The sequence below is a fragment of the Lepidochelys kempii genome, chromosome 5, assembly GCF_965140285.1.
Source record: "Lepidochelys kempii isolate rLepKem1 chromosome 5, rLepKem1.hap1, whole genome shotgun sequence".
NCBI lineage: Eukaryota > Metazoa > Chordata > Testudines > Cheloniidae > Lepidochelys > Lepidochelys kempii.
The window spans coordinates 76,205,517-76,224,780 of NC_136384.1; the positions used below are offsets into that span (position 1 = coordinate 76,205,517).

At 41.6% G+C, this 19,264-nt stretch overlaps 1 protein-coding gene and 1 long non-coding RNA gene across 5 annotated transcripts in view; one reads left to right on the forward strand and one right to left on the reverse strand.

Annotated features, from left to right (window-relative positions):
• LOC140911543 (uncharacterized) overlaps positions 1-1,662 on the reverse strand; it is a 115,754-nt gene extending 114,092 nt beyond the window's left edge. Inside the window, exon 1 of the long non-coding RNA XR_012159041.2 lies at positions 1,108-1,662. This is a non-coding gene — a long non-coding RNA (uncharacterized LOC140911543). The remainder of the gene's footprint in view (positions 1-1,107) is intronic.
• HSD17B4 (hydroxysteroid 17-beta dehydrogenase 4) overlaps positions 1-19,264 on the forward strand; it is a 118,987-nt gene that overhangs the window by 1,591 nt on the left and 98,132 nt on the right. For 3 of the 4 annotated variants that reach the window (XM_073344778.1, XM_073344781.2, XM_073344779.1), the window contains exons 2-6: positions 3,879-3,932; positions 13,871-13,978; positions 14,590-14,649; positions 18,415-18,436; positions 18,545-18,591. In XM_073344778.1, the coding sequence (XP_073200879.1) occupies positions 3,879-3,932; positions 13,871-13,978; positions 14,590-14,649; positions 18,415-18,436; positions 18,545-18,591 (291 nt within the window). Of the gene's footprint in view, positions 1-3,346; positions 3,453-3,878; positions 3,933-13,870; positions 13,979-14,589; positions 14,650-18,414; positions 18,437-18,544; positions 18,592-19,264 lie in introns of those variants that run through there. The other variant, XM_073344780.1, reaches the window with a different exon arrangement.

Sequence of the window (19,264 nt, forward strand, 5' to 3'; positions counted from 1 at the left end):
GTACATTGGTCAAACTGGACAGTCTCTACGTAAAAGAATAAATGGACACAAATCAGATGTCAAGAATTATAACATTCATAAACCAGTCAGACGTTCTTGTTAAACCCTGGATTTGTGCTGGAAATGGCCCAACTTGATTATCATGCACATTGTAAGGAGAGTGATCACTTTAGATAAGCTATTACCAGCAGGAGAGTGGGGTGCGGGGAGGTATTTTTTCATGCTTTGTGTGTATAAAAAGATCTTCTACACTTTCCACAGTATGCATCCGATGAAGTGAGCTGTACTCACGAAAGCTTATGCTCAAATAAATTGGTTAGTCTCTAAGGTGCCACAAGTACTCCTTTTCTTTTTTTTAAAGTTGACAATATGAAGCAGAGTAAGAGCTTTAAAGCTACTCTGAACGCCTTTCAGCTCTTGCCCAGATTTTCCTTTGCTTCATGTTAGTTTGCTGTGCTGTTCTGTAAATCTTTCTTCTTCAGTGAAATCTGTCAAAAGTGACCACCTAAGACAATAGGAAATAATACAAGATAAAAAAGCAAAAAGTTGCTTGGTATCAGTGGATCTTTAGCATGTACAACTTGTACTAGAAGCCTTAGGATTCTTGAAAGTGGTGGTTTCAAGATAAGTATGGTTTTACTATAGCTTTTTAAATAAAAATCAGTACTTAATATGTGTCAAAGTCAGATTCAGGACTCACATAATTTGTCAGACCACTCTGTTTATTAGCAAAGCGCTTTGCCAATGTACCCAGATGTGAGCCCCTCTCTGAGGCTCAAGATAACTTATTTATACAGCTAAGCCAAAGCCAATTTAACATAAGAGACAAAAGAAAGCAGAAACTGACAAATATACATACATATTTTATTTGCATACTAATGTTTACCAATCTCCTAGCTCAGTAGAAGCTCTAAGTAAATTAGCTTGAGGACCCATTGTCTCACACTCCTTAATGTTTCCCTTCCTGACAATTATATTTCAACAAACCCTTCAAGTAGCATTTCTTTAATGAATTATAATTTCAATATAATTCATTCTACTTTCACATATGTTTGTTTAACTACAGATCTATCAAAATGCTTTGTTTAATTCTCAATAGGTGCTTACCTTGTTTTGATTGTAGTACCATTGCTTTTACACAGTGACTTAGAAGTTGATCCTTTTATAAAGGTCAGAACTGGTGAGGGAGTTTAACACGTCTTGATCTTTGCTTTAAGTTATGGTTCCCTGTACCCTTCACTTAGAAACCTTTTGCAGACAGATAAGTATTCTTTTCCATTCCTGTAGGTGTTCCTGATGAGGGACCTCAGCAGCTCTCAAGGAAGTGAAAGCAGGGTCATTTAAATGAGAAATTTGATTTTTCCAGTCATTACATATATTGTTACATTGTTTTCAAAGACTGTATTTTAACTTTTTAAAATTGTCCCTTCAATTATTTGGGATATAGAAAAGGCTACATCTTATAAACAAAATGCAGATGTAAGAAAAATATTACATTCTTCTCAATTATCCTGTTTTCTTAAACCAATGTTACTTTGCCTCCCACCAATTGTTAAGTTTTTTTATGCAGTAAATTTCCTCGTTTATTGTCCTACAGTTATTTTTTCCAAGCAAAGACATCTTGAACATTATTAGGAGTCCAATTCTGGGCTCAGATGTAAAATAAATTCAAGATTTCTGCTTAGTCAATTAAGTAGTAGATGTAATCTCTAGAAATTGAGATTATAGAAGAGTTCTTTGGAAAGAGAGGGACTGGGAGCAAATCTTTTATTATTAGCGTTGGATATTTATGTGGACACCACATAGATTGCTTTGTGTGTAATGGTTTATAAACAGGAATCTCCATATCATAAGCACCCTGTCTGATCCTTGGGTGACACCATTCTCACTGGCCTGTGCTTTTGGATAGTTCAAACATCATGGAGAAAGGGGCACCTTAACTTTGCACAGCTCAAGGGGCTACATTACACCTTGCCAGTAGCCAAATATTGGAGCCGTATTATTTTCTAATATGTAGGCATGGCACCAAAGAGATTACCAAATGAAAGCATCACATAATGGGACCTATAATCTCAACTTTAATTTCTAAATCCTTGGTTTGTTTATTAGATATAGCACGATCAATATGTTTCCAAACAGCCTTTATGAGCCAGTTTTAAGTGATCTCACGGGGGAACAAAGGCACTTTGTGTGCACTTTGAAAAATCCTCCTCCTCCTCCTTACACTTTATTCAGTCATTTGTTTAATTCATAAGAAAATTACTTGTGTGGAAAAGAATCGCAATTCCTTCCCTTGATCCACTTTTGTTAACATTTTGACTGGTATGACTGGATAATATCATTGTCCATAAAAACAATTGTTGTATTCAACAGGCCTTAAGCTTAAATAAAGACAAAGGTGAAAGACTAATAGAAGATATGAAACTTTAAATGTTGCATTATACTTTATATTAGGTGAGCTGCTTTGTGCTCCTTGCTTATGCCAATAAATGACTTGCTTCTTGTTTTGGTCCAAGTACACCTCTACCCCGATATAATGCAGTCTTCGGGAGCCAAAAAATCTTACTGCGTATAGGTGAAACTGCGTTATATTGAACTTGCTTTGGCCTCTAGCATTTCCATTATTAATACTCACTTCCCGCCCCCTGACTGACCCTTCAGAACCCCCAACCCATCCAACCCCCCCACACTCCTTGTCCCCCTCCCAAGACCTCACCCCCTATCTAAGCCCCCCTGCTCCTTGTCCCCTGACCGATCCCACCCCCTACCCAACCCCCCTGCTCCCTGTCCCCGACTGCTCCGACCCCTGTTCATACCCCCGCCCCCTGACAGGCCCCCCCAGGACTCCCACGCCCTATCCAACGCCCCTGACCACTCCGCCCCCAGAACCTCCGAACCATCCAACCCCGCCTGTCCCCTGACCGCCCCCTGAGACTCTCTGCCCCTTATCCAACCGCTCGGCCCTGGCCTGGCACCCTTAACACGCCGCTCAGAGCAGTATGTTGGAGCCAGACGCGCTGATCTGCCGGAGCGCGCAGCCCCGCCCCGCCCCCCAGAGTGGTGCTTTACCACGTTATATCCGAATTCGTGTTATATCGGGTCGTATTATATTGGGGTAGAGGTGTAACTGGCACTGATTTTATCAATATGGGTAAAAGGCACTATAATAGTTTAAATAATTATGATTGGAGTTGAACTTGTGTTTGCATGATATGACAATGTTTCCTTTTCAGTAGACAAAACTAAATTAAACTAGGAGCTCTCTTATTAACTTAGAATGTAGTTCATTAACTTGAAGCATTTTCTCCCACTGCAAAACCGGAATACATTCCTGTATTTTGTAGCCTGCCCCATCAAGTGTCACAAATGCCTCCTTCACAAGCACAAAACTCTCCTGGAGCTTTAGCGACAAGTAGCTTCCATGATGACTCTTCTGGGTGCTGTACCACGAAGTGAGCATGGGGAATACTTAGCACAGGGGTTCTCAAACGGGGGTTGGGACCCCTCATGGGATCACGAGGCTATTATATGGGGGGTTGCGAGCTGTCAGCCTCTACCCCAAACCCCGCTTTGCCTCCAGCATTTATAATGGTGTTAAATATATAAAAACGTGTTTTTAATTTATAAGGGGGGTCTCACTCAGAGGCTTGCTATATGGAAGGGGTCACCAGTAAAAAAAAATTTGAGAACCTCTGACTTAGTGTTTTAAATTGTGGATTTGGCCCTCAGTTTTCAATTAAATATGCACATTTTTATTTTTTTATGTCTGATTTCAGCTCAAGTGACAATTTCTCCACATGACTTTAACTAGTTTAAATTGTATTTGTAGAAAAAATACTGACTCTGAAGCTTTTTTTGGTTTTGTTTTTTAAAACTAGGATTGGGTAGAGCATATGCTCTAGCTTTTGCTGAAAGAGGAGCTTCAGTAGTTGGTAAGTTGTTTCTCAATTATTTTGATCCCTTGCCAGTAACCTTTGTCTCTCTCTTTTTAAAAAAACAAAAACAAATACTCTACTGGGATTCAAACTTCACGACTTCTTTGCCAATAACCTTTGTTCTTTAATAAGTTATCCTCCTAACTCCTGAGATTCAAACTTTATTTCTGAGCTTCTGGTTTTGAAACAAGTAACAATCTTTGGCTGAGGGCATCTCTTCACTGAAGGGCTATCGAGAGAGATAACTTAACCCTAACTTGACTTCCATGCACTCACAAAAACCCTTAACTCAAGTGTGGTGGTGATATTTTACTTGAGTGGCAGGCTCAAAAGCGGGGCCTGGGCTAAAGCTCTCCTTAGCACAACTCCTCAACTGTTAATCCAAGTGGGCAGTGTGGATTCCAGGGTGGATTTGATTTAAATCATTATTTAAGACACTCGTCAGGAAGACTCGATTTAATCGTGGATTTCTACATAAAAGTGCATTCTTGTTGGTTGTTATAACCTTAAGTCATTGGGAGGTGAGCTATCTCCAATTCAACAGGTTAATCATTAATATTTGGAGGATTTTCTTGCCATGCTGTATGAGGAGGACAGCATCACCAGACACACATTTAAATTGTTTTAGTTAACTAAAACAACGTTATGTATTCTGGATTTTTTCTTCAACAGCAAACATATAATATTTTAACAAAACAAGCATATGAATTTTTGAATTTAGTTAAACATTCAAGTTTTTTAAGATCAGGTTTGTTTTTGTTAAAATTGTTTTTAACTAAAAGAGTTAAATGAAATATTTTAAAAAAAACAAACCCAAAATTAAATAGACTGTCAGTCAGGTCAACATGAGAAACTTAAAATATTGGCTTCTGAGGCTAAGTTGGTCATCTTCACCTTCATTTTCATGTTTGTTCATAATCTGGAAAAGAAAAACAAGCTTTCCTGCTTTTTCAGGTCCCAAACGATTTCTCAGTTTGGAATGAATTAGTCCAAAGGAAGAAAATATTCTTTCTACACTGGCAGAAAAAACTACTGCTGTTAAAAGTGAGATTATCACTTCAACAGTCTCTGAATCCAAGTGCTAAGTGACTTCCACCAGTTCACTGGTGTGACTTTCTTTAAAACATTCTTAGCAAACATATTTCTTGAATGGTTCACCCTTAGCTCTGAACTTTATTATAGTTTTCATTATGGAGGGATGATTGCTGGATGTCCATGTCATAGCCAGCTCCTCTTCTTCAGCAGTTAAGGTTTCACCCTGGTACCGAGTATTGAGAATATTTGCAAGAAAATGAGCTGGAGATAGTGCTTGTCCCATTTGTTTTTTTTAATGCTTGTAATTTACCTCTGTCATTCCATATTTTTCTCTTTAAGGTCCCACTCAGTTCCTTCCAAATTTCATCAGTGTCAGCAATAAAACGGCTGTTTTCCTTTTTTTGTTCAAGGCTACAGAAATAGGCTTCAGAGTACTCAGCATATGTGTAACATTTCTCTTAAGCCCAATGTTGAGAACTTTAGCTGTGACCGTGACATCTATTTTTTCACGATTTTGTTCACAAATTGTCATCAGATTAGGCCAGTTCTCGATATAGTTCTCAAAACAGTCCACTACTGAGTTTCATTGCGCATCTTGTCGGAAAGTTAGCGTGGTTCCTCCCACTTTTTTCGGAGCAGCTGCTGCAAAGTGGTTGTTACGGAAGTATTTTGCAATTTCCACAACATAAGCCTTTATTTCTGGAACACTGAAGTCTTTGGCTAGGAGGTGTATCAAATGAGCCCTGCAACCGTATGTTATTAGCTTTGGACTCTCTTCTGAATAATTTCTTCTCATCTTGGATACATTTGCACCGTTGTCTGTGACCAAGCTGCATACTAGACATTTGCTTTTTTTTTTTTTTTTTTTTTTTTACAGATTGTTATAGCTTTTACTGCTACTTCTTGTAAGTATTTCTTCTGTTTGCATTTTCTGATGTATCAGTTGTTTCTGTAAGGAAGAGACAGCACATACAACAGGATCATTGTGGACATTGCTCCACCCATCAAGACTCAGGTTAACAATTTTATCCTCTAGACCTTTTGCACACTGCTCAATTTCTCTTTCATACACCTTATCCAGCAATTTGCCTGCGACATCTGCTCTGTTGGGTGGACTGTATCCTGGTCTTAATGACTGAACCAGGTTAACGAAGTGTGGGTTCTCAGTCATACGAAAAGGAGAGTTTGTTGCATAAACAAACCAGGCAATTTTTTCATCAATTACCTCTTTTTGTAATCTGCTGGTTCTTATCACAAACTTACCTATGGTTGTTTCTGGATGATGGAGATTTTTTTATTCCTTTTTGTTACAGGTGTTATACTGAGGCTATGTGACATACGTGATGTGACTGAAACACTATCATTGGCAGATAACTCTGAAACTATAGAAAATGATGGTGATCTTGAAGGTGGATAGTCTTCAGAATTCTGTATGTTGAGGAGGGATTCTCCTAAACAAAACAAGTCAATGCAGTTATTTAATTATTATTACCATACTGCTCATTGAGTATTACTCATTGCATTCACTGACACTCAGTACTACCTGAAAGGTGAAATTGTAAAAAGAAGATCTGCCTATTTCAGCTATTTATTTTTTATCACAAGTGCATCTAAAATGATAGTACCATAGAGTAACAACTATATTTTTTGCTCAAACATGAGAATTCAAGAATAGTTCAGAAGGAAGACAGGCAATCCTTAGGAAAGAAGTATGAAATAAAAAAGTTTACCAACCTGAAGATCTTGCATGTTCAGACATGTTCCTTTCATCATCTTCAACACCGCTTCCTTCTGAGAAGGAACACTTTTTGTGATGTTGTTTCAGATAGGCAGCCAGGCCTTGCATTTCTTTGTTGCACTGTTTGTATTTTGCACGCATGCCTGTCTTACCCACAGGCAGAGGAACTTCGTTAAAATATTCCCAAACTGGGTCTCTTTTACAGCCTGCTGCTGTTATAGGTTTTCCCTTCCAGTGGGAGAATGGTATGGTAGATCTCAAATCAATGAACGCTACACTCAGAAAGACCTCAAGACTTCTGGAATATGCTGCTCAAACAGTTTCACTTTTGTTTCTACGGCTGTTGTGTGTTCACACTGTCAGCTGCCTGCGCAATAGCATGTTTACACTTGTGGCACTTGCGGTGCTATTCGGAGCGGTGCACTCTGGGCAGCTATCCCACAGAGCACCTCTTTCTCTTCTGCTGCTAAGACTTGTGGGAAGGCAGAGGGGATCATGAGGCATCCTGGGTCCTGTCCCAATGATCCATGCTGCATTACGTCACATCCCAGACTAATCGCATCTTGCGCCGAAAGACCGTGACACTGGGCAACGTGCGTGACATTGTGGATGGCTTTGCACAAATAAGCTTCCCTAACTGCGGAGGGGCACACACTGGGGAGATGGCACACACATTCCAATTCTGACACCAGACCATCTAGCCATCGAGTACATTAATTTCAAGGGGTGTTTCTCAATGATTCTCCTGGCACTTGTGGATCACCGTGGGCGTTTCAGAGACATTAACGCAGGCTGGTCCGGAGAGGTGCATGACGCAAACATCTTTTGGAACACTGGTCTGTTCAGGAAGCTGCAAGGTGGGACTTTCTTCCCGGACTAGAAGATCACTGTAGGGGAAGTTGAAATGCCCACTGAGATCCTGGGAGACCCTGCCTAACCGTTAATGCTGTGGCTTATGAAGCCAAATACAGGCCAACTTGACAGCAGCAAGGAGCTGTTCAACAATAGGCTGAGCAAGTGCAGAATGACTGTTGAGTGTGCTTTTGGCCGCTTAAAAGCCCGCTGTGGATGCCTCTGTGGGAAGCTGGACCTGGCCAATGACAATATTCCTATGCTTGTAGCTGCCTGTTGTACACGCCATAATATTTGTGAAGAAAAGGGTGAAAGCTTCACTGAGGGCTGGACCGCAGAGGCTCAGCGCCTGAGGCTGAGTTTGAACAGCCAGAGACCAGGGCTATTAGAGCGGCGCAGCACAGGGCTATAAGGATCAAGGATGCCTTGAGGCAGCAATTTGAAGCTGATAGCCACTAATATTTGTTGCTATGCTCAGGATTGCAGTGCTTGTAATGCTAGGAGATGATGCAGTAAGGGGGTTTAACATAATTATATGTTGCTTTGCTTTGCTCTTTTTGCTTTCAATTAATAGAATAAAGATTGCTTTCAAACCAACACAATCCTTTTATTAAAAGACAACAACCAGAGGACAGACTCAAATGAAAAAATACATCAGCAGGGACGGGGGGTAGAGGAAGGGAAGGTCCCAGGAGGAGGAGGGGTCCCGGGATGGCTAAAGATTCGTGTATGTCCAGGGATCATATCCAGCCTTCTCCTTTAGAGTACACTGCAGCAGGTACTGTACTTCAGCAGGGCCAAACTGCAGAGGGATGGGTGTTGAGTGCAGTGGGTAGTGGGAGTCCACAGAGCCGGACTGTGAGGAGGGAGGAATGGAATGCTGCAGGTAGAGATTGGAGCCAGGAGGTTGATAAACATGTTTTGGTGGTGTCTGAGGGGCGCATGGGAAAGAGTTTTGTGACAGTGGCCGCAGGGGGAGGTGGGAACCGAGCTCCTTGGTTTGAAGAGTTAGTATCGCCTGGAGTGTGTCCACTTGGCACTCCATAATGTTTAAGAGCCACTCTGGCTTCATTCTGCCATGCTGTGTTCACCTTTCGGTCTCTCTTCTCACTGTCCCTGCCAATTCCTGTCCTTCAATCCTGTTTCTTGGCGGCAGAGTGCATAAGAACCTCATGCAGAAAGTCCTCCTTAGTTCTTCTTGGCCACTTTCTAATTCTGTGCAACCATTCCGATGCAGATAACAAAGAGGAAGCCTAGGCTCCCAAGATCATCTCTGTGAAGTTTAAACGCAACATTTTAAAGAAGCAGTATTATTTGCACCACAGACAACACTGATTCAGTGCTTTAAAACACAGCCAGTACTCTCACACCTGTCACTAACTGGCTGACCCCAGGCAAACACACATGAGCCACAAGACCCCCAAAATGGTGAGTAGCCACAGGGGCAGGGTAAATCACTCTTCCCAGACCCTGCTGTACACTGGGCATGTGGCTCTTGGGGAGAGCCAGTGCTGTAAGGCGGGCCTAATAATCATAGAATCATAGAATATTGGGGTTGGAAGGGACCTCAGGAGGTCATCTAGTCCAACCCCGTGCTCAAAGCAGGACCAATCCCCAACTAAATCATCCCAGCCAGGGCTTTGTCAAGCCTGACCTTAAAAACCACAAAGGAAGGAGATTCCATCACCTCCCTAGGTAACGCATTCCAGTGCTTCACCACCTTCCTAGTGAAAAAGTTTTTCCTAATATCCAACCTAAACCTCCCCCACTGCAACTTGAGACCATTACTCATTCCTGTCCCCACATTTTCCACAGGATGTGATCATTATGGAAGATATGTCGCTGCTGAGGGTGAGCAGGGAATCAAGGGAAGGTCTTCTCCAAGCCTGCAGCTTCCGCCTGCCCCCTATGCGGCTCGCCTGTGTGCAGCAATTGTCTCCCCCCCCCCCCCCGCCGCTCAGACTAGGCATGCGGTGGGAGACACGTCTACTTTCTGCAACCCTTCTGCCCCCAACAACTCACTTCAGTGATTCCTAAAATCAGATCCACTTACCAGGGGCCTCCTCTCCTGTTTGCACTTAGCCAAGATCTGACTGCTGTGATGGGGTAGAAAAGAGCTCCTGACTGCATGCATCTCTTGCCTCCGAATCATCCTCTGCCTTTCGGTCTCTCTCACCCTCCACATTCTCGTCCAAGATTCCCTCCTCCTGGCTCAGTCCACTCTCAACTGGCACATGAGCCAACAAAGTGTCCACAGGGGCCTTTGCAGTGGAGGTGGGGTTGCTGCTGAGTATCATGACCAGCTCTTTGTAGAACTGGCAGCTCATGGGCGCAGCACCGGAGCGGCGGTTTGCCTTCCACACCTTGTGGTAGGCGCTATACAGCTCCTTCTCTTTGACCCTACATTGCAATGTGTCCTGGTCATGGCCCCTTTCTGTCATTCATCGTGAAGTCTGTCTGTAGGTATTATAATTCCTATGGCTGGAGTGCAGGTGGGACTGGACAGCCTCCTCTCCCCAAATGCCAGTCAGCATTGCTCTAACCGGGGGATTGCCTGGTGCGTGGAGCAGGCATCGCCACCTGGAAAGATGCGCTGAGACCACTGCATGCATCAGCGAGCAAACAGGAAGGTGACTTTCAAATTTCCAAAGGAATTTACGGCATGGGGATGACGATTGGTCACCTGAGGGCAGGGCAGTAGAATTCAAACCAATGACCAGAGAGGTGAGAACAGGCATTGTGGGACACCTCTTGGAAGCCAATCACAGCGCTGTAATCGCCACGGAGTCTACACTGGCCCCTGCCGTTCTGTTGTCCCAGCGCAGAAAGCTGTACGCCTCTCAATGAGGCACTTTTTTTTGAAAGCGCTACAACTGTAGTTTATGCGCGCTAAGTGGGTTGGCAGCAGGGTGGATAAAAATCAATGATTTTTTAAAAAAAATGAGAAAAATCGGATTTTTTAATTTAAATCAGGTTTTTTTGGTAAAATGCTTTTTGAGGAAAAACCGATCTAAAGATAGTTTTAATTAAGATGCATTATAGCTCAAAGATATCTCATCATGGAATAGGGATTATAAATTCTAATTCTATAGTATGAGACAATATATTCTTGTAATGTTTAAGAAAAGTTTTGTAAATGAGTTCCAATAATTCATGGATTAGGGACCCAATCTTATGGGGTTCTAGGGGCTTCTGTATAGATTATTTAGGTTAATCTTTCTATCTACCCAATGGGACTCAGAACTCAGTCCAGAAGATGCCATCAGATGCTTAGTTTTGCAGTTCTCAAACTGTAGATTTGTGTCTCCAGAGGTAACATGCTTGTTCACAGCAAAAATGTTTTAAAATAAATAAATAATATATATAGGTGAAAAATAACAGACCTCAACTCTGTTTCATACAGTCAATCCCTTACCTCTCTCTAAAAGTGCAAAGTTTCAAAAAGTTCAATGAATAGAAGATTGTTGGGGGCGGAATAGATTCGGACAAGGAGAAGAAGTCTGGTGATAAATGTGAGAAGCGAGGGACATATGCTTGTTTTGTTAAAATATTATATGTTTGTTGTTGAAGAAAAAAATCCAGAATACATAACGTTGTTATGTTTTAGTTAACTAAAACAATTTAAATGTGTGTCTGATGGTGTTGTCCTCCTAATACAGCATGGCAAGAAAATCCTCCAAATATTAATGATTAACCTGTTGAATTGGAGATAGTTCACCTCCCAATGACTTCAAAAATATCTGCTTCAATTACCTTTGGTAAATGAAATAACCCAACAATCATTCATTTTCTGATATAGCTGTAAAACTAATCTGAAAAGTATTCAAAATAAGTCATTGTTTAAAAACGTATAGTGTGTACCTTCTAAAAATGAAACCTACATCTATCTCTGAGTTGTGAAGAATATGTATTAAGGTTATAACAACCAACAAGAATGCACTTTTATGTAGAAAACCATGATTAAATCAAATCTTCCTGACTAATGATTTAAAGCATGAAGTCAAATTGATTGAAATAAATCAAATCCACCCTGCTTGGGAGTGTGTACGCTGCGCTGAAATTTGCCATTGTAGACAGGGCCTAAGTATTATCTAAGGATGATAAGGGAAGGCAAACATAAAAGTTACAGAGTAAATAAACACAAAGATGCATCAGTCTTTCCAGTTCTGTATTAGATAAAATCCCTTTTCTAATACAATTTACCTATTTCCTTTGAACAGTTTCCCACCATACCACCTAGCTACAGTGAGCATCCACTGTTTCACAGACTCTTTCACACCTAGCGTCTTGTCCCTCAGTTTCTGGATAGATTTCACTTTCAATCTCTTCTTTTTTTAAAAAGGGTTTGCAAGGTGTCTTTGTTTTTTGTTTTTCTTTAGTCACTGTAGATATTCAAAATAGGAAAATTCCCAGGTGTCTTTCCATTAACTCTAAGGACCAATGATTTGTCTTTTCCTGGGTTGTACAGTGGATTGTTACTTGAGTCCGCTTTTGTGTAAATAGCAGGCTTGGGAGGTACCTCTTTCTGTCCAATTGCTCACCTCGCTGATGTGTGGTGGAGTTGAAGTTTAAGAGCACAATTCTCTGTGTACGCAGATAGGTAACGTCATAACCATAGCTTGTATACATATCTCATGATTATTATATTTAGTACATTACAAGAACAAGCTTTCAAAAAATGAGCTTTCGTAAAAGACCGAAATTGAGCTATTTTTGTGGATACAATAACACTGTATACAATCTGTTGATTTTAACTGCTTATTTTGGGGGTTTAAACCTTCTCTTCTCCTTTTGGGGTGTCTGGACCCTGACTGTCACACCACCCTGTGGCTTTAGTTCCTGCAGAAAACCCTGTAACTCACCCTGGGACCTAAAATATAAACCCTAGCTCATACAGATTTGTGAATAAAGTTGTAGAATGGTCTCAAATGCACTCCATGTGTCTGTAATAGCTGTTGCATGTGACCATGCAGCTTTTCAAAGAGCACCAGCAAATACTCTTGGGCCACTGGATTTTCACATTTTGGGAAGTTTTGCATTCAAGGCTTTCCACTGAGGTACTACCCAGCTCTGCGTAGTTAGTCCTGAATAAGGAGAAACTATCAGTTTATGTATGCTGTTACATGCAAACTACATCAAATGACCTGAGAAAGTTTAATGAAATCTAAATCTACAGCACTTCAGTAGGCTGTGGTCTAACTATTGGTGTGGACCATGCTGCTGCACTCAAAAAGTTCCTTAGTGCGTGTTGATGTGCTGCTGTTTGAAAGAGTAATACATTAAAACGCACTAGGGTACTTCTTGTGTACTGCGGTGGAGTCCACGTGGACAGTGTGCAGCATGCTCTAGCACTGTAGATTTACACTTTAGCAGAGATGACACACGGGCCAGCGGGGGTTATATGCCCCTCCCCTCAGATATGCTGCTTGGCTTGTACTGAGCATGCTCAGTAACATCTACTGAAGCTGCTGCCCTCACTCTGGGTCCCCACTGTCAGCAGATATGGCAATAAGTGTTTGTGTAGATGTGCCCTCAGGAACTGTATGGAATGTTATGAAATGACTCCACCTAATCCAGTAGAGCAGAGATGGGCAAACTATGTCTCGTGGGCCGGATCTGGCCCGTGCGCCTTTTTTAAGCTGGTCCACGAGCTCCTGCTGGGGTGCCAGGTCGGGGGCCGCACCATGCCTAAGAGCCGGAGAAAGGACTTGCCACTGCTTTCGGGAGCCACTTGAGGTAGGCGCCGCTCGGAGCCTGCACCCCTGAGCCTCTCCCCATGCCCCCAGTCCCAGCCCTGATCCCCCTCCTGCTCTCCAAATCCCTCTATCCCAGCACGGAACACGGTCCTGCACCCCAAACTTCTCATCCCTATCTCCATCCCAGAGCCCGGAACCTGCACTCCTTCCCGCACCTTTGCTTCAGCCCTGATCCCCCTCTGAACTCCTCAGTCCCAGCCCAGAGCACCCTTCTCCACCCCCAAACTCCTCATCCTCAGTCCCACCCCAGAGCCTGCACCTCCAACCTGAGCCCTCACCTCCTACCACACCCCACCCCCAATTTTGGGAGCATTCATGGCCCACCATACAATTTCTATTCCTTGATGTGGCTGTCAGGCGTAAAAGTTTGCCCATCCCTGCGGTAATGTCAGACTGTTTACTCTCGTCCAAATAACTTAGATTGCCAGGAGAAATCACCTGCAGTGTATCTCATTAATAACATATACCAGAAACCTTAGTGGCTGCCGGATGAGAAGAGACTGTGAAACATATGAGTATCGATTGATCAAGAATTTCTTTTTTGTGTTCCGCAGTGAATGATCTGGGAGGTGACTCCAAAGGACATGGCAAAAGCTCCTCAGCTGCTGACAAAGTTGTTGAAGAAATAAGAGCGAAAGGAGGAAAAGCAGTAGCTAACTATGGTATGTTATTTTCCATAATAGATTTAATAGGGACACTTCATTTATGGAAATACAGTAGTACGTACTGTTACTAAATGAAAAGGTAACAGTTTGTGACAAAGGACTACTCCAATACTATTAGTAATTTAATTCATTCAATGAGGTAAAACGTTGTTCGGAGGCTGGGGGAGATGGAGATATAAAGCATCTTAAAATGAAATCTCTGATCTTAGTCACTTGAACTCTTGGCACTGGTATGCTGGAAGGGGGAGCAACCCCCATCCCGAAAAAAGGTAGTCTTTTCTGTGACTTAGCAAGCTTATCATTTAGCCAACATAGAAACTAGACTGCCTGTTTTTAGTGAGGTTTAGCTTCTTGGTTTTCATGTAATGATAAAATGCTGCACTGTTTGGCTTGTGCAGGAACTGCAGTGGTCTAATTGCCTGCAGTGGCTAAAATTTCATTTTACCCTATGGGGATTTCATATGAGCAGTTCACTTTTTCTTTTTAAATGTATCACACTCTATGTGGTTATCTACATCCTAGAAGTACATTGTATACAGTAATATGTGGCTGTGTAACAAATAAATGATTTTATTTGGAGATCACATCACTGCCTGTTTTGTTTACAGATTCAGTGGAGGCTGGTGAGAAGCTTGTGCAGTCAGCCCTTGAAGCTTTTGGGAGGATAGGTACAATTATTAACTTGTTTGTTTGTGAATGCAAAGTCATCTTAAACTGTGCAGTTAACAATCGAGAATTAGTGATAGCATGTACAGGAAATTCAATGTAATTAAATTCAAGATTGTGGTGTTCTACTCTCTGTAGTCCCAAACAAATAAAAAAGCCATTCCCAGTAACTAGAAGTTAGCAGTTTGCTAGTATAAAATAAAATTGCAAGCTTTATCTAAGTAATTATTTTGAGCATTTAGAGTGTTTATGGAAGGAACACTATTCCTTGAATATGTGTAAATGACAGTACATCTTTTTCTGTAAATAAGTGTTGTCCGGCTATGCCGGAAGAACGACAGGACACACTGGATGTGGTATAATTAGGCCGCAGCTTTATTCCTAAATGTCTGGGAGTGCCCAGCTGATACAAGTATATAGTGCAGGTAATTCCATAATCATTTAAACATACCAGGATGGGCTGCTGTCAGCTCTCCCTCTTTACCCATCTTGCTCCCAGCCAACCCACTGCTGGGACCCTGCCACCCTGAATGAAGGTTAAGGGGGGGCTATAAAGGAGGGAGGGGGTGTGTTTCCCTTCTGTACCAGTCAGAGGAGCCCTGAATCTTCCCCTGTTTCTGTTCCTTTAAAGAATAACCCCTTGAAATCCTTTACCAATTCATTTTATCTGCTCACCATCACCTTTCCCTATGGAGTACCCGCACCAAATTTTGGCTCCTTGATTACGTTATGAGTTATGATATCATAGCCCAATCCCTGTTTCATGTTCATCCTAGCTAAGCTCCCAACCCCCTGTGGGGAAGGCAGAAAACCCCCACACTTTGCCTTGGCTAATCTGGCAGTGAGGGGAAAAAGTCCTTCCCAGCCCCGGAGAAAGGAGCGAGTAGTTTCATGCCCATAGTGGATCATGACAAAACCTGCTATTTAGCTACTTCCAAGGATGGGAGGGTGGATGCTATTCCGCCTGGTCCAGGTAAAAGAGGGCTTTTCCTGCACTGTCGTGGACCTAAATAGTCCCCCTGTCTCTTCCATTCACTTGGGGGGGTTGGTCAGCATCCCCACACATACGTGGTCTGAAGCTGCCTCAGCCAGTCATTCTTGCTGTCTGGCCATTAAAGGGGCCACACACTTTTTTCTACAAGACAGACAACAGTACCCACTCCATAATGTGCACTGTGGTCATTATGGATGACTTCTGTAGGGGCTGAATTTGTCAGGAATATATAAAAGTTTATTATAACATTGTCATCACCTCTCTTTTTACATAGGGAAGAGCGGAACTCTGATTCCCCTTATGTCTCTGTTTTAAGGTAACATTAGGGTGACCAGATATCAAGTGTGAAAAATCGGGACGGGGGTGGGGGAAAATAGGTGCCTATATAAGAAAAAGCCGCAAATATCGGGACTGTCCCTATAAAATCGGGACATTTGGTCACCCTAGGTAGCATGTTTCTGCTCTTACACCATTTATTAAAGGGAGACCAATGGTTTAGAAATAGTATTTCCTTGCGAAAATTTTTCACTTACTATTATTTCTAGCAACACCTAATTATAACTGAAAGATTTGTGCATTTGACAGTATAATCAATTTCAGAGTTTCCCTCACTAATATGGTTCTTTCACAGAGAAACAGGAGGGTGAAATACATATTTATTTATTTTTTTAAAAAGTAATTTTAAGACTCACAACATTTGTCAGGGAAACTTGGGAGAAGTTTTACAACCTGGAACTTACATGATTTAGTTTTTTGAACCTGACTGGCTTTGAAGGTGATTGTTGTTCCGTTAATATAAACACTGAATGTGGTAACATAACAGAAGGTGAATTTATTTATACACATCACTCTTCATCTTCCCCTTCCAAAACAAACAAACAAAAAACAGAAGCCAACAAATGAGAATTCAACTCTCTCCAGTTCTCTGCTCCACTTAAAAATAAGCATATATCAGGTAATATGGTCCTTCAAGTTATTACCCAATTTTTGACCTTCCTTACAGGTCTTCTCTAAAGTTAGTTGGCAAATAATGGTTTGCAATTATTTATGGTTCCCCAGTAGATCTCCATTTCTGTGAAGATCAGTCCCCTCTACTTTATCACCAAGTTGTCCCCTCAAAGATTACACCAGACACTTGACAACTGTCATTGTAGAACACTACAAAATATTAGACCTACACCTTGGAAAACTAACACAACAACCCAGATATCTTAGCATTGCTGAATCTCTGATAACCCATATTCTAGGCTGGACTGTCGTTTCAGTTTATCATTATTCCAGGGTAAAAGAGAACTTGCATTCCAAGACAGAAAAAATATACTTCTAAAGCATGGTGACTTGTTCCTTAAATCTTGATTGTTCAGCGTTCTTCTTTAAACGGTATATGTAGTCTAAAGGAAGTGGGTATCATTTCACTTTTTTCTTGGCTCTGTTTTATGTTTGCTTTTAATAACTTAGTCTACTCCACAATGTCTGTCTTGCCCTTTTGCTGAAAATAGTTCAAGGAAGCATAGTTCTGACTTGCTCTGGCAAATCTAAAGGACAGAATTATTGGTTCACATAAACAGAGAGCAAACTTTGATCTGTTTTCTTTTATCATGCTGTTTATTTTCTTATTGGCATGACATTATGTTGCTAGTCATCTAATCCCTGATGAACAGAATTGAAAGAATGTTGAAGAGATTCATAAAGAGTTAAAGATGCTCAGTAACATTTGAGTAATTCTCTTTACTTTTGCCTTACCTTAGTGAAGAATAGACTGTTGTGGTGCTACAGAGAGTAAAAGGTCCCAAACATTTCCTTAATTAATAAAGTTTGTGTTTTGCAAATGCTTGTCAGTATTAATCATTATCTAACTTTTTACTTTGGCTGAGTACCTGGAAATGGTATTTGGTCAGAGCTGAGCAATGGATAAGAACAAAAGCAAATAAAACTCAACAAAGCATTAAGCTGTGTGTTAATTTTTCTTCCATTTCTTCACTTATCTCTTGCCCCCTTTTCCCACTTCTGTCTTCTGTTTTCATTCTTTCCTTTTATTTCCAGCCATTTCCTTCTTCCTACTGTTTTCTTCAATCCTTTTATTATTTTCCATCTTCTCCCTCTGTTTTCTCTCTATCTGTTCCATTTCCCCCTAAACTATATGGTTTTCCCCTTCTGTATATTTCTCCCTCCTGCCCTGATGTCCGCATTTCTTTATGCTCAGGGTAGCATGTGCAGGACAGAAACCTGGGCAGTGGGTGGTTCTGAAGCTCCCTTTCTTGCCTTATTGTTGGTTGTGTGGTCTGAGTTACATTACAGGCTTTCTGACTGTTTCTCCATGGTGCCACCCACTTTGAGTTCTGGAGTATTCCAGCTTTTTTGTTACCATAAATCATGTAATTCAGAATTTGTAGCAAGTAGCATCATTGATCTGGGCGGTCTCATCAATACAAACTTGAGCATGATGTCACTGAGGTAGGGGGCTGGTTTATGGCACCTTCCCATCAGTGATTAGTGCTGTCACCTCAACACCTGGGTCAACTTATGAGGCTTCACTGCAGCTTGTGACAAACTGGGACTACATGTCCCAAAATACTTTGAAACATAAGGAAAGCCATGCACTTCCCAATTCTGGAACAGCCCTAGTCAATATGAGTGAGTGACTATTTAACAATTACAACAAACTGCATGTGAGTGCTTATAACATAGATTTTGAAAGCAGGAGCAGAGTTAAAGAAGGTGCAGATTCATACTCGTTCATACTTAAAATGTTTTGTTTTTGTGTTCTTTGCAGATATTGTTATAAACAATGCTGGGTAAGTAAATATGAAGATAGCTTTTCCCCATTGTTGTACCATATTCTAATCCTTTTGTTTAAATACATGTTCACCTTCCTTTTTTGTTTTCCTGACCATGTATTTTAGGATTCTGAGGGACCGTTCATTTGCTAGGATAAGTGATGAAGACTGGGGTAAGTCGATTAACTTTGTAGTTGACTTAGTGTCTAGAAACCTAAATTTGTTAGTCTCTAAGGTGCCACAAGTACTCCTTTTCTTCACTAGTTAAGTAAATGTGAGGGGCATGGGTTGGGGGTGGGTCTGTTTGTACCTGACCTTAGAGATTCACGCTTGGCCTGCAAATCTCAGCCCCAAGATGCTTAATTCGTTATCAGCTTTCACACTGGGTCAGTGTTGCAGTCCACACTGGACTCATGCAAATGTCGCCCCCATCTCAGAAAAGAAAAAAAAAATACTCCTAAAACCAGACCTCCTGGTTCAGAGGCTGTCAGGAAAGACCCACGTGGGAAAATGCATTTGTAACCCCGAGAAAACCCTGAAACCCTCAACGCCCAGAAAGACAGGCAATACCTAAAACCTATAACAAGGGAAGGGTGGTGTGAAGCTGCAGTGCCCAGTTGCAGTCGGAACAGGACATCAAGCAAATACCCCTCAGTGAAGTGATGGGAAGTGAGCACCCAGTTAAGTCCCCAAAAGACTGCCAGTAAGAGGCAAGAACCGCAGAAAAAGACAGCCCCTGGTTATGCTTAAGCACAAGGGGTCTGTGATACCATGAGCTCCATGTGCTAGAGGGGCTCACAGGACAAGAAGGGGAGCAGGGAGAAGACCAGCCTAATCAGTTCAAAT